The sequence below is a fragment of the Anoplophora glabripennis genome, unplaced genomic scaffold (assembly GCF_000390285.2).
Source record: "Anoplophora glabripennis isolate ALB-LARVAE unplaced genomic scaffold, Agla_2.0 scaffold440, whole genome shotgun sequence".
Classification (NCBI taxonomy): Eukaryota; Metazoa; Arthropoda; class Insecta; order Coleoptera; family Cerambycidae; genus Anoplophora; species Anoplophora glabripennis.
This window is the reverse complement of record NW_019416629.1, coordinates 322,926-335,289: the sequence shown is the minus strand read 5'-3', so window position 1 is coordinate 335,289 and position 12,364 is coordinate 322,926. Positions and strand designations below refer to the sequence as shown.

The 12,364-nt window shown below is 35.1% G+C and overlaps 2 protein-coding genes across 2 annotated transcripts in view; one reads left to right on the top strand and one right to left on the bottom strand.

Annotated features, from left to right (window-relative positions):
* Nucleotides 1-12,364, top strand: part of LOC108909352 (putative ATP-dependent RNA helicase TDRD12) — a 55,988-nt gene that overhangs the window by 27,244 nt on the left and 16,380 nt on the right. The window contains exons 10-13 of the mRNA XM_023455123.1: nucleotides 487-617; nucleotides 1,727-1,858; nucleotides 1,909-2,422; nucleotides 4,791-5,256. Coding sequence (XP_023310891.1) covers nucleotides 487-617; nucleotides 1,727-1,858; nucleotides 1,909-2,422; nucleotides 4,791-5,256 — 1,243 coding nt within the window. The remainder of the gene's footprint in view (nucleotides 1-486; nucleotides 618-1,726; nucleotides 1,859-1,908; nucleotides 2,423-4,790; nucleotides 5,257-12,364) is intronic.
* Nucleotides 7,965-12,364, bottom strand: part of LOC108909353 — an 8,622-nt gene continuing 4,222 nt past the window's right edge. The window contains exons 2-4 of the mRNA XM_018713671.2: nucleotides 10,889-10,993; nucleotides 8,529-8,582; nucleotides 7,965-8,123 (exon numbers count right to left, since the gene is read on the bottom strand). Of these exons, the coding sequence (XP_018569187.1) occupies nucleotides 8,022-8,123; nucleotides 8,529-8,582; nucleotides 10,889-10,993 (261 nt within the window). The 3' untranslated portion in view covers nucleotides 7,965-8,021. The remainder of the gene's footprint in view (nucleotides 8,124-8,528; nucleotides 8,583-10,888; nucleotides 10,994-12,364) is intronic.

The window sequence follows — 12,364 nt, the reverse complement described above, 5'->3', positions numbered from 1 at the left end:
TATAAATCGACCATCAACGACTTCCTCTGCACTTTCTGCACGACAATACTATTTAATAATAATAATTTTTTGTTCGACACTGTACACCATTTTTATTTTGTAATATTCCGTCTACCTCTTACCAAAGGTTTGAGTGGAATAATAATAAAAATAAAACTAAACAAACAGCAAAGCGCTTTAGGTATTCGGTCGGTTAACGAAAAATGCAACGGGGCATGTGCGCTCCCACAGTCAACCAATCAGAGTCCGAGTCGCAGGCTCGATGATATATGTCATGTCCGACCCCTTCCACCCGAAGTTGATAGGGGAGATGGGTGTAATTAACTTAGTCTATGCGAAAGAATTACCTGGTCAGACCTGTATGCAAATGCTGAAATGGCCAATATGGTTTATATTTATGACCTTGCAGATGGAGGCTAGGCCAATTTATATGGAAAAATTTCCAAATCCAAGAATGTTCAGAAATGTTTTTCGTCTTTCAATCAGGCCCATTTCAGAAAGGTCCAATTCTTGGAAGACCTTCGAGTGGTAGAAGGCATGAGTTGGAAGAAGCTATTCTACATGAAATTGAAGAGGACCCAAATACTAGTATTAGGAAGATCGCTGCAAATCATAATGTAAATCATAAATTAGTTTAGTCCGTTCTGAAGCATCAACAAGTTATACCTCACATACAAAGGGTTTGAGCCTTATTGCCGCAAGACTATCCTGCTCGCCTACAATTTTGCCACCGGATTTTGCAAAAAATTGAACAAAGTGTTGACTTTACCGCTGGCATATTGTTTACCAACGAAGCTAATTTTTCCAGAGATGCTATAATAAACTTCTACAATAAACACGTTTGATCTGATGAAAAGCCTCATGCCATAATGGAGTCTCGATTTCAACATCAGTTTTTTTTTTAATGTTTGGGTGGGTATTATTGGAAATTTTCTTGTTGGGCCTTACTTTTTACCAAGAACTTGCCGGTGCCATCTACAGACATTTTCTTGAAAACGTTTTACCTGAACTACTCGACGATGTTCCCAATGTGCTAAGAAAATGTGGTTTATGCAGGACGGGGCTCCCCCACATTTTAGTTTGATACTCGTGAATTTTTGAATGAGAGATTTGGTAATAACGTGATTGAACGAGACATTCAAGAACCAGGTCAACCTTGGCCATCCAAATCACCCGATCTAAACCCTGTTAATTTTTTTGTTTGGGGACATCTGAAGAAATTAGTTTACAAGGTTCATATTGAATCTGAGGATCACTTATGTCAACAAATTATAGCTGGTTGTGATGTGATAAGAGTTACTCCTGGAATTTTTGCATGTGTTCGAGCTGCAATTTCAAAAAGATCTGAAGCATGTATTTTAGCCATTTCCACATTTGTTATAATAAATCATCAATTATTTTGTTATTATTTTAAGTAATCTAATGAATATCGTAAAAATGCACTTGATCGATTAAATCTATTTTGTTGTTAATACATTAAAAGTGTAAAGAAACAAAAAGTGAAGATAATACAATGGCACATATATATATTTTTTTATTTTTGACATGTAGCTGGACAATGGCTGTCCTAAGACCACACATTTATATAACAATAAACCCTTATTTTTGAAAATATGAACATTTCCATTTTCACCAGGGGCCGCTGTGAATAAAGTATAAAGAACTGATATCTTAAGTTCAATATATTTCTTTCCTTGAGGTGAAATACTTGATAATTAATTTTTAGATAAGGATGAAATGCCAGAGTGTCGTACTATGCGATGAAAAATGTGAGGAGCATATGCCCAAGTTCTTTAATTTTATTAATAGTACGGAACTGCAAAATCAAATGTCCGATAAATTTAAAAATTTTTCTCAGGTGAGTCTTGACTGTACGTTTGTGAATTTCAATCAATTCTAAATATTTAGGGTTTAAAACATTTGGAAGAAGAGAAGAAATTAAAGAACGAAATAGGTTTATGCGAGACATTAAAATTGTTTGGAATTTGTTCTGTTACACACTGCCCATGGCGACACATCGTCAATAAAGACGTGGATATATCTGACTACTTACCCCAATCAGGAAAGATTAAATTTAAAATTGTTCGTATACACGATGTGACAAATTATTCCGTACAATTGATTCAACATATCGACATGGAAGACAACGTCCATGAGTTCACTGACAATTTTGATATAACGGAAGAGCTAACAAATGTAATAAAAATTTCTAAAAAACAAATTATTAATCCTGTGGTGGGACATAAATATGCTTATTATGACATAGATGAATTGGATGGAGTGTATTACAGATGTGACGTTCTTGAAATTGAAAGAAATGGATTTGTAAGAGTAAAATTGTTAGATAAAGGAAATATAATCAGAACAGAGCAAAAAAGGTTGTTCAAGTTACCCAAAGAATTCAAAAATAAACCCAGGGGACGTAAGTACATATATTTTTGATTTGACTGAATTACTAATCGGTAGGAACAGTCATTTATTTTAATAACCAGTGAATTTGAATGTACAGGGTATCTTGAAGTGGTTGGAAGAAGTGTAAAATTTCGGTACCTGCCTTGTTTTTTTGAATAATTTAATGAGACTTTTATATTTATTTGCAGTTATACAGGGTGTTTCGCATAAGAACCGACACAGAGCAGGGGCATGTAGGAGAACCCAAAATATGGTGATTTAAAGCAAGTTAGCAAGCTTAGTATAAAGATACTAAGCTGCATCATCCCTTATCAACCCTTTAAAATGCTTCAATTGAACTCTACTTACTTTCGATTACTGCTTTTGGTAACTACACTCATACCATGTACCAAATTTGGTTTTTCTAAGTTCAAGTTTAATTGAGATATTGATTTTGTTCGAAATTTGAAACCCTACTTTCAAGGTCTATAACTTCTCAGGGGTACAGCTTAGTATAAAGCAGTGGTCTTTAAATTTTTACGACTTGCGGAACCCTGCCAACATTTCAATTTTTTTGAGGAACCCCTATACCTAAAAAAAATTTACGAACACATTTTTTACTGATTATTTAATATATTATTATATTATTTTAATACGATTAACAAAATACATATTTCACTAAGTAAAAATTAAAGTAAGACTTTAAAGTTAAATTTGCAGTCGTATTTCAAATTTTGCATTAAGCGCATTGTGATACTTTGTTTTTGTCGCTACGTACGTAGTTGCAAAAGGCATTCATACATTTATTGCCTGGTCAACAATTTCAGGATATTCCTTATAAATCTCTAGTCAAAAATCAAAGGAAAGGCGACGTAACCAACGCGAAGAGCGCTGTGCCAGCTTATAAGTCCGACTACTTGTACTTGCGTAAATAGATAAAGCTCTTATAGTAACATATACGCGTGTACTTATAAAAATAAGTTTTAAGAGTATACATTTTTTTAAATTTTGTAATTGTCGATAATGAAATTTTAAATTTTTTAATGAGTTACGGAACCCCTAGAGAGATTGTGCGGAACCCCAGGGTTCCACGGAACACAGTTTGAATACCTCTGGTATAAAGGTAAGTTGCGTTAAATTACCATATTTTGGGTTCCCTTACATACTCCTGCTTTGTTTCGGTTATTATGCGAAACACCCTATATATGGAGTGATGAGTTATTTAATGGTAGATGTAAATTAGAGTTAGAAGTCTCACTATTAAAAAAATGCCTGAGATATTAATGGTATCATTTTTTTTACTTAAGATGAAGGTAGATTAAGTTTTACAATACTAAACATATCAAATATCTAACAAAATATTTAAAAACTATTTTCTGTTTCAATTTCTTTGAAAATAAAAAAAAATACAAAAATTGGAAGGAGAGCTGTGCTGATATTTTATTAGTAGTATACTAATATTATTACTGTAAAATATTGTTATAATGACTTTATTCACACCACATACTAACTAACAAACAATAAATTAAAAATAACAAATGATCAACTACAGAAAAAAAATTGTACAATGGTAAATCGTATAACTAGTATAGTTAAATTGAAAGACTCAAACTGATAAAACTGTAATTATTGGAAAACTTATATGTGTCATCTGTCATTGTTTTATTTTAAACAAATGACATGAGCCACCTATGACTGCATTTTTTAATAACATTTGATATAGTGTTCCATCTCTGATCCTTATAAGATTTACCATTGACAATTTTTTTTTTCTGTAGTTGATCATTCGTTTTCTTTATAATTTATTGTTTGTTAGTTAGTATGTGATGTGAATAAAGCCATCAAAACAATATTTTACAAGAATATTTTGTTTCAGTGTGATTTAAATAAAATAATAGATTTTCCTCTTATATCATACATTGCATATTGAAAACAAGTAAATATAGGGAAAAACTTTACATTACAAAAATTACTCAAAATTTAACAATCTTTCAGATTGACTGTATTTCCACGTTCCAGGGAACAAACAATTTTTTAGTATCGCCACGCCATCTGTATAGAGAGATTTGAACTAACAATTCTAACTCCAATTTGAAGCTATTGGAGGGACCTAATAACTCCAATTTCCGAAACTAAAATAAATTTCTTCATTTCGGAGATATTGGCAGCGGGAGTGTTAAATGGCACACCCTGTATACATGTCAAATACATTTTTTTAGTTACGGCTATTTGAGAAAAAATTTCTACCTCCACCTAAAAGGGGTTTTACTTTTTAGGACAACCTTGGATGGAAAATTTTTAATATAAAATCCTCCATAAAATTGACCCCAAATTCCACAATTTGATTATTTTTTTCGGCCATTACTGGAACAGTTTATATAGCAACTGTTTTTTTTTAGTTACTGATGTCTACTTAGCAAATTTTACGCCACCCCACCGTGATGAAAATTTCTCCGCAAAGTCATTCTTTAATTTGAAGAATTTGCTTGAAAAACACGATTACGGAAACATGATTATGACGGCCGATATACACCTCCAAATCGGAAATACCCTGTGGCTAAAAAATGTATATGAAGAGGTCACGTTATCTGAAAAAGTCATTCCCCATTTTCAGTTGACGAGAGAAATTTTGATGTCAAAGTTAGCGGAATACAATAATAATCAACTTAACAATTTATATAAATTGTGCAAGGAGGCTTCGATTTCTTTGCCTGTATACCAAAAGGCAAACGCAGTGCCCGCCCGAGAAGAGAGGAAGATTGAGCCGCAGTGGGCTCATTTGGACACGGATGTTAACGAAGTTACTTTCTCTGCAGCCATATCGCCAGATGAGATATACGTTAGATTAAATAAATTTAATGAGCAGTAAGTACGGTAGGGCCCTCGCATCTGGTGATTCATTTGTCAGTAGTTCAAATAAAATATATACAAATGGTTTGCCTCTATCTACGATTTTGGGTATCCTCATGAAACGGCGGATACGAGGGGCCTACTTTAATAAAAAGAAACTTATGTTTTATAGTGGAGTCAAGATAGCTTAAAATTATGAATTATTTAGAAATAATTATGGGAAGCATGGATTTTCCTAAAACCTTTTGAAATTACTTGGAGATAAGTTTTAGAAAAAAGTTATAAACTTAGTTTTGTACGCTAATTGTTTTTTAATTGTTTAAACAATAATAAATAGTTTTTTAAGAACATTTAGAATAATTCAATGAATTTTAAATCGCATTCTTTCAAATTGACAATATAGGGGTTTTCGATGTCGCTGAAGAATATGAAGTCGGAAAATGAAAATTCAAAATAGCTGATCCAATATGGCCTACTATTTTAAATAATGTATTTATCAATTATTGATTTTAAATCAAACTCGCCTATATTTATAATACAGGGGGTTTTGAGGTCGCTAAACAAGAATATGATGTCAAAAAATAAAAATTCAAAATGGGTGATCCAATATGGCCGACTATTTTAAACAATTTGACAAACAACAAAAAATATGACATGAATGATATGATGATGAATAAACAAAAATGATTTTTAAATACAAAATTACAAAATCAAAATCGTCCCCTATTATTTATTTATTCATTAATTATTTTAAAAATGGATCAATATTCATATATAAATATTAAACTCATACATTTTCAGGTTTAGCATAAAAGAAAACGAATATAAATACCTTAAATGCAAACTGAAGATTATTTGTAATATTAAGTAATAATATTACATTAAAGAATTACAAGTGTACTAGAGTGTAACCTCAAAATGGACAAAATATGTGAATAATACACTTTTTAACACACTAATAACTGCAGCTTACTCGAAACCATAAAAATCATATTCTTATACGATTTATAATAATAATAATTTATTTCTTATAAACGAAAAACGTTTTTAAAATAAATAAAAGAACTTATATTCACAATTTCAGATACAGAATATACGTTTTAAAAATTAATATTAAATCAATTCATCAAAAAAAGTTATTTTTTTACTGTTATAACAATTTTCCACTTATTACTATAAATAAATTTTTGCTGGATTTTTACAGGTCTTAACTTCATTCTTTGATGGTTTATTAAACAAAAAAAATAAAAGTTTTGTACATTATTAAACTTTATTTAACAATAAATTTCACGGATTTTTCATGAAATATTTTGTTTTTTCAACTATTATTTCAATTTTTTAAGAAAAATAAATTGCACCATCTTAAAGTAGAGATTTTAAGGTTTAAAAAGTGCTCTCATAAAGTTTTAATATCACATTTACAACTAGAGTTCTTGATCTATAAAGTATGGCCTAAAAAGTCAAATTTGTGATTTTTTAAAATTATTGAATATGTTGCGCTCAATATTTTTCAAATTAATTTTTTAAGATTTTTTCCATATTACTCACTGTTTCAATCATCATTTGAAGAGTAATCTGTGAAAGTTACAGATGTTTATTTTAAAAATTAAAAGAATGACGGCTATTTTATTATTATTGTACAAAATTATAGAATGACATAACTGTATACGTACTGTACCTATACAGGGTGTCTCATAATTAGCTGCCAGCCCTGAACAGGCAGATTCTATGATCAAAACTAAGTAACAAAGTTCATATGAACATTGAAGAGGGAGGAATGGAAATAATTTTTTTGCAATATCTCTCAATCGCGTTGTGATAAATGAATGAAATTTGGTATACACAAGTAGGTAATAGGGCACCTGGGCCTGGGAAAATTTCTAGGACCGTGGGAAAATTGAAACTTGTGTTTTTACCTAATTCCCAAAAATTTGGCCCTTGTCGGCAAAGATCAAAGGATGCCGCCGACAGATGTTAATTACAGGTGTGCAGCAGGGCCGACTTCGGCCCCTAGGGCTTTGCCCCACTTGGGGCCCCTTCATAGGACTTTGCCCCTAGGGCTTTACCCCCTGGGGGCCCCGAGTATGTCCCGCGAGGAGCTTCGCCCCAGGGCCCCCAACGCGGCCGCGCGCTTATCAGTAGCCGCGGTGTTCTTGGCGGTTATCAGTAGCCGGGTCTAATGCGGTGTACTTGGCGTTATCAGTAGATGACGTCAGACGGAGGGTTCGTTACCGTTCGCGGTGTACTAGGCGTTATCAGTAGATGTCGGGCGGGTTCGTTACCGTTCGCTGTGTACTTGGCGTTATCAGTAGATGTCAGGAGGATTCGCAACCTGCGGTGTACTTGGCTTTATCAGTAGATGACATCATTACCGTTCGCGGTGTACTTGGCGTTATCAGCGGATGTCGGGAGGATTCGTAACCTGCGGTGTACTTGGCGTTATTGGGGTCTGTATGATTACCTAATCTGGCGTTTGCGGTGTACTTGGCGTTATTGGGGTCTAATAACGTCGTATACGGAATGATATATATAAACTGTAGGAGCCGAAATAGCGGCATGTGTTAAAGAAGAGCGCTTCAACGGAATCTCAAACGTTCAAGACATATTAATAGCGTTACGTTATTTGTATTAAATATTACAGCTGTATCAATAAAACCAAGGCTGTGAATAATAATTTATTGCAACAGAGACAGAATAATTATACCTCTATTTAAACCCTCAGACGTTGTCACGTGGTCGCTTCTTTTAAACCCTCAGGCGTTGTCACGTGGTCGCTTCTTTTAAAACCCAGGTGTTGTCACGTGGTCGCTTCTTCTTACAAACCCAGGTGTTGTCACGTGGTCGCTTCTTCTTACCGTAGGTAGATGTAGTCCGGGAGGAACCTAGAGCAGAGGCACGGAATGAGAAAAAATCTCAGTATGTGTACAAAAGGTAAAAATACTATCGAAATAGTTAGGAGAACGATTAAAAAGCTATAAAAAATCTCTAATTTTCTATATTTAATTTTAATATTTTTTTTAAATTTTTATAGTCAAAGATACTATGAAAAAAAATTCGTCGCTTGATGGGAGGGCCTTTAGAGTTTAAAATTACATAACGGAATAAATCGATCTCAATGAAAAAAACCTAGATGTTCAGATGCAAGTAATAGACGCGTTCGAGCTTCCTTGTTGCGATTTTTTAGTAATTACCCGCCTCGGGCGGTTGAAATGCACTTGAAATCAAGAGGGGACTATGGAACGGTACGAATACAAGAAGATCATTTTAATATCCTAAAGTACACATACCTGACACATTCCACGATGTGGACAGTGGTCATGTTCGCTGCAGACAGGAACTATCTGAAAATATAATAATAATAATTAGAAGGATATTTTCAATCAGACGGAAAAATGACTAACGTCGTGTGGTGTTGCCGCATATGTCTCTTAAAGGTATGAATTTTATAGAACCGTCTTTTACACGCCACACAATATCGATGCCTGCGTAAATGTTTTCGAAAGTCTTTTACAGCAAAAAACATGATTACAATAGGGACACACTTTTAACAGTTTCTACACGAGCCACACGCAGCAGATCCATTTGGAATTTTGAGATAATATACGGGGAACATCTCTCTCTCCGTTAATCAAAACAGGATACACGAGCCGTTCTACCACCTACGCAAATTACTTGCAAAACAGATAATACTTCCGCAATTACTTATTTTTCATTATTCAAAAATGTACTACTGCGCGGTGTGTGACAGCTGTTTCTGTTTCTGCAAAGAAACCGTAGAGTAAGTATATGAATTTTAAAAAATCAGTCTAATCGAGGCTTTCAGGCACTATCAAAAATACGGGGAAATTCCTGGTAATCTGTAAGTTTTTAAATAAATAGTATTACGCAATACAAAACATTCTTTTTTTAGCTATGACGGAACGATTATATTAGATCTGCAGTAAGTATAAAAAGATTAAAACTGTAGAGAATTTAATATTATATTTTTTCAGATGCTACGAGGAAATGACACCCGAGACGTAAGTATATATTTTTTTTAAAACACATCTAAAGTAATACTAGCAACAAGTCCTAGCGTAGTGGAGCCAAAGGAGCAAGAGGAGGATAAGGAGGAGGAGGAGGAGGAGCAAGAGGAGGATAAGGAGGATAAGGAAGAGGATAAGGAAGATCTGTTGGAGCTGATAGGCCCTGCAGATCTCTACGAGTTGGACAAAGCGGCTGGATGGTGGTTGTAGGCCTACAGGGGACGCCTCCACCATAAAAAAGGCAACGCACTGTGAGCTTACCTCGGGGTGGTGTGGAAATAGCTCATTCCTCACGGGGAAAATCTGATAGGTAATAGTCCTCTGACGCATTTAAACTACAAGACATCATTACGCCCCACTCATCTCTTATATCACCATCCTCTACCAGCACACAGTCCTCTTCTTCACACAAATAAAAATGTACTACTAAATCCAAATGACCAACTTCATCATAGAACATAATTTGCATCAGGTCCCCCACACTGCACCCCTCAACAGGCAGTTCTACCAAAACGAAGTAAACGCACACTGTAAACGTAATGAAGACTATAGATCCGCTCTGAAAATCCTCGACGTTTGAATATATGATATTAGGCGTGTCGGGATCACCAAAAATTTTGATACAATACTCGCAGGAAGACATCTCGATTGTGTATGAGAGCGAGCATCCGGAAGGAGAAGATAAATCATCCGCGACTACTACGCGTATCACAATCGTCAAAAGGATAACACTTCCGCTAGGTCTAAGTCACATTGCCGTTATCGTTACGTAAAATAAGGATAACCGTCACGTAATTAAGGGTAACCGTCACGTAAAATAAGGATAACCGTCACGTAAAATAAGGATAACCGTCACGTAATTAAGGATAACCGTCACGTAATTAAGGATAACCGTCACGTAATTAAGGGTAACCGTCACGTAAAATAAGGATAACCGTCACGTAAAATAAGGATAACCGTCACGTAATTAAGGATAACCGTCACGTAATTAAGGATAACCGTCACGTAATTAAGGGTAACCGTCACGTAATTAAGGGTAACCGTCACGTAAAATAAGGGTAACCGTCGTGTAATTAAGGGTAACCGTCACGTAATTAAGGGTAACCGTCACGTAAAATAAGGATAACCGTCACGTAATTAAGGATAATAAAAGGATATAATCTACGCATGCATGGTCATTTCTCGTCTGCTATTCAAAGAGTAAACATGTATACGTGTAACATCTGCTCCAAGTGTTTTGCATATAAAAGCGGGCTTAGCCGCCACGCAAACAAGCATAAATCCGCCGCCTCTTTTCCCTGTGACATATGTGGAAAGAAATTTACAAGACAAGATAACTTAATCTCGCACAGGAAAAACAAACACAATAACAGCGAACTAACCGCAGACGACGACACAAACAGTAATGACGAGAACAGTACCTGTAATAGAAAATATATATACAGACCTCTCCAAACACCAAATGATGATGATGAACAAACAGATTGTGACGAAGACGATCCTGACGAACTTGTAAGTGAATTACGCTATTATATCGAAGAGTGCCGTTTAACTAAAGAACATTGGCTCTGTAGTGGCATTATCAACAAGCTACATAATATGGGAATAATTCAGTAACTTACCTCTTCAGAGAGTTGTGCACCTGGTGTAGCGGCGTCTAGAGCTGCGCACGCGCCTGCGCAATCGACGTCTTCAGACATCGGCGGGTGGTCTTTAGTGGCATCGAGCTGAGAAAAAAATAAATATTATCATCACTCAGTGCCTGTAATCATTCTTCATCTAACGTTCAAAGTGTTCAGACGTGCTCAAAATGTCAAGTCTACGAGATGTTTGCTTTGAGCAAATCCAAGACCAACTGGTACGGTTTATATGGAGATTTTAAGATTATTGTCGACAAGGACACCGGTTACTTTAACGCTACAAAGCTATGCCAGGATGGCGGCCAAAGATTTTACAAGTGGTTGGAGAATAAAAGATCGAAAGAACTTATGCGATATTATGCATCGGAAAGTGATTCCCCGAATTCTCCAGCGACGTTCCCCGGCCCTTCCTACACGGTAAAAGGCAATAAGAATCCCGTGTACAATACGATTATTTCTGGCACCTACTTACCCAAAGAGTTGTTCCTGGATATTGCTTGCTGGGTATCTCCGGAATTCTACATGAAATGCAGTAAAATAATTGAAAAATATTTCGTTAACGAATTCAAGATCAACTACCAACACGATAATGAAGCTCTAATGTCCAAGTTGCGTGAATTAAAAACCCGGAATGAAAAGTTGGAAAAGTACGTAGAAGATATAAGTCCAAAGGTCGTTAACCCGAACAAACGACACATGTTTGCTATAATACAGAAAAATCAATCAGCCGAGTACTATCTCATTAGAACACAGAAAAGACGTTTCCCGCAATCCTTGAAGAGGTTGCAGAAGAAGTACCCGAAAGCGCGCGTCGTGGCTGATTTGGAGTATAATCCCAACAGTATCAGCCTTTGTAATCGTATCAAGGACAAGATACCTTATATTACATGCAAATACAACGATTTTAAACTTGTAAACGCGCCCCTTGAAATTTTTGTAAATGACGTTAATAAAATGCTAGAAATAGATTAAACAGCGCTTACCCCCTCCACACACCTACATAATAAGAATACCTTGAGCAAGCGCCTCATTCTTGTCTTGTTCTTGGTAGTGACAAGTTGTGAAAATGAAAACAACGTTCTACTTTAAAGCAAAAGCCTTGAGAGAGATAAGGAAGCTAAATATTCGCGACGATGTATTAATTAATCAATGGTACTTGGATAAACAGCCTTCGTGTTATATACGTTATGAAGACGAAAAACCTGTATCGTTTGCCTTGCTGTCTAAAATGAACTTTGACCCCTTCAACAAGCATTCAAATCCAAAGACGTTGAACTACATTTATAGGCTGGAAGCGCATCGTAGAAAAGGACATGCTACAGCCCTTGTAGACCATGTGAAAGAACGTGAACAGTTTTCGGCGTTTTGCAGTAATGAAACTTCAGAGAATTTATTTAAAAAATGCAAATGTAAAAATTACGGTGAAATGTATTGTAATGTTATGTACAGATACCCTTA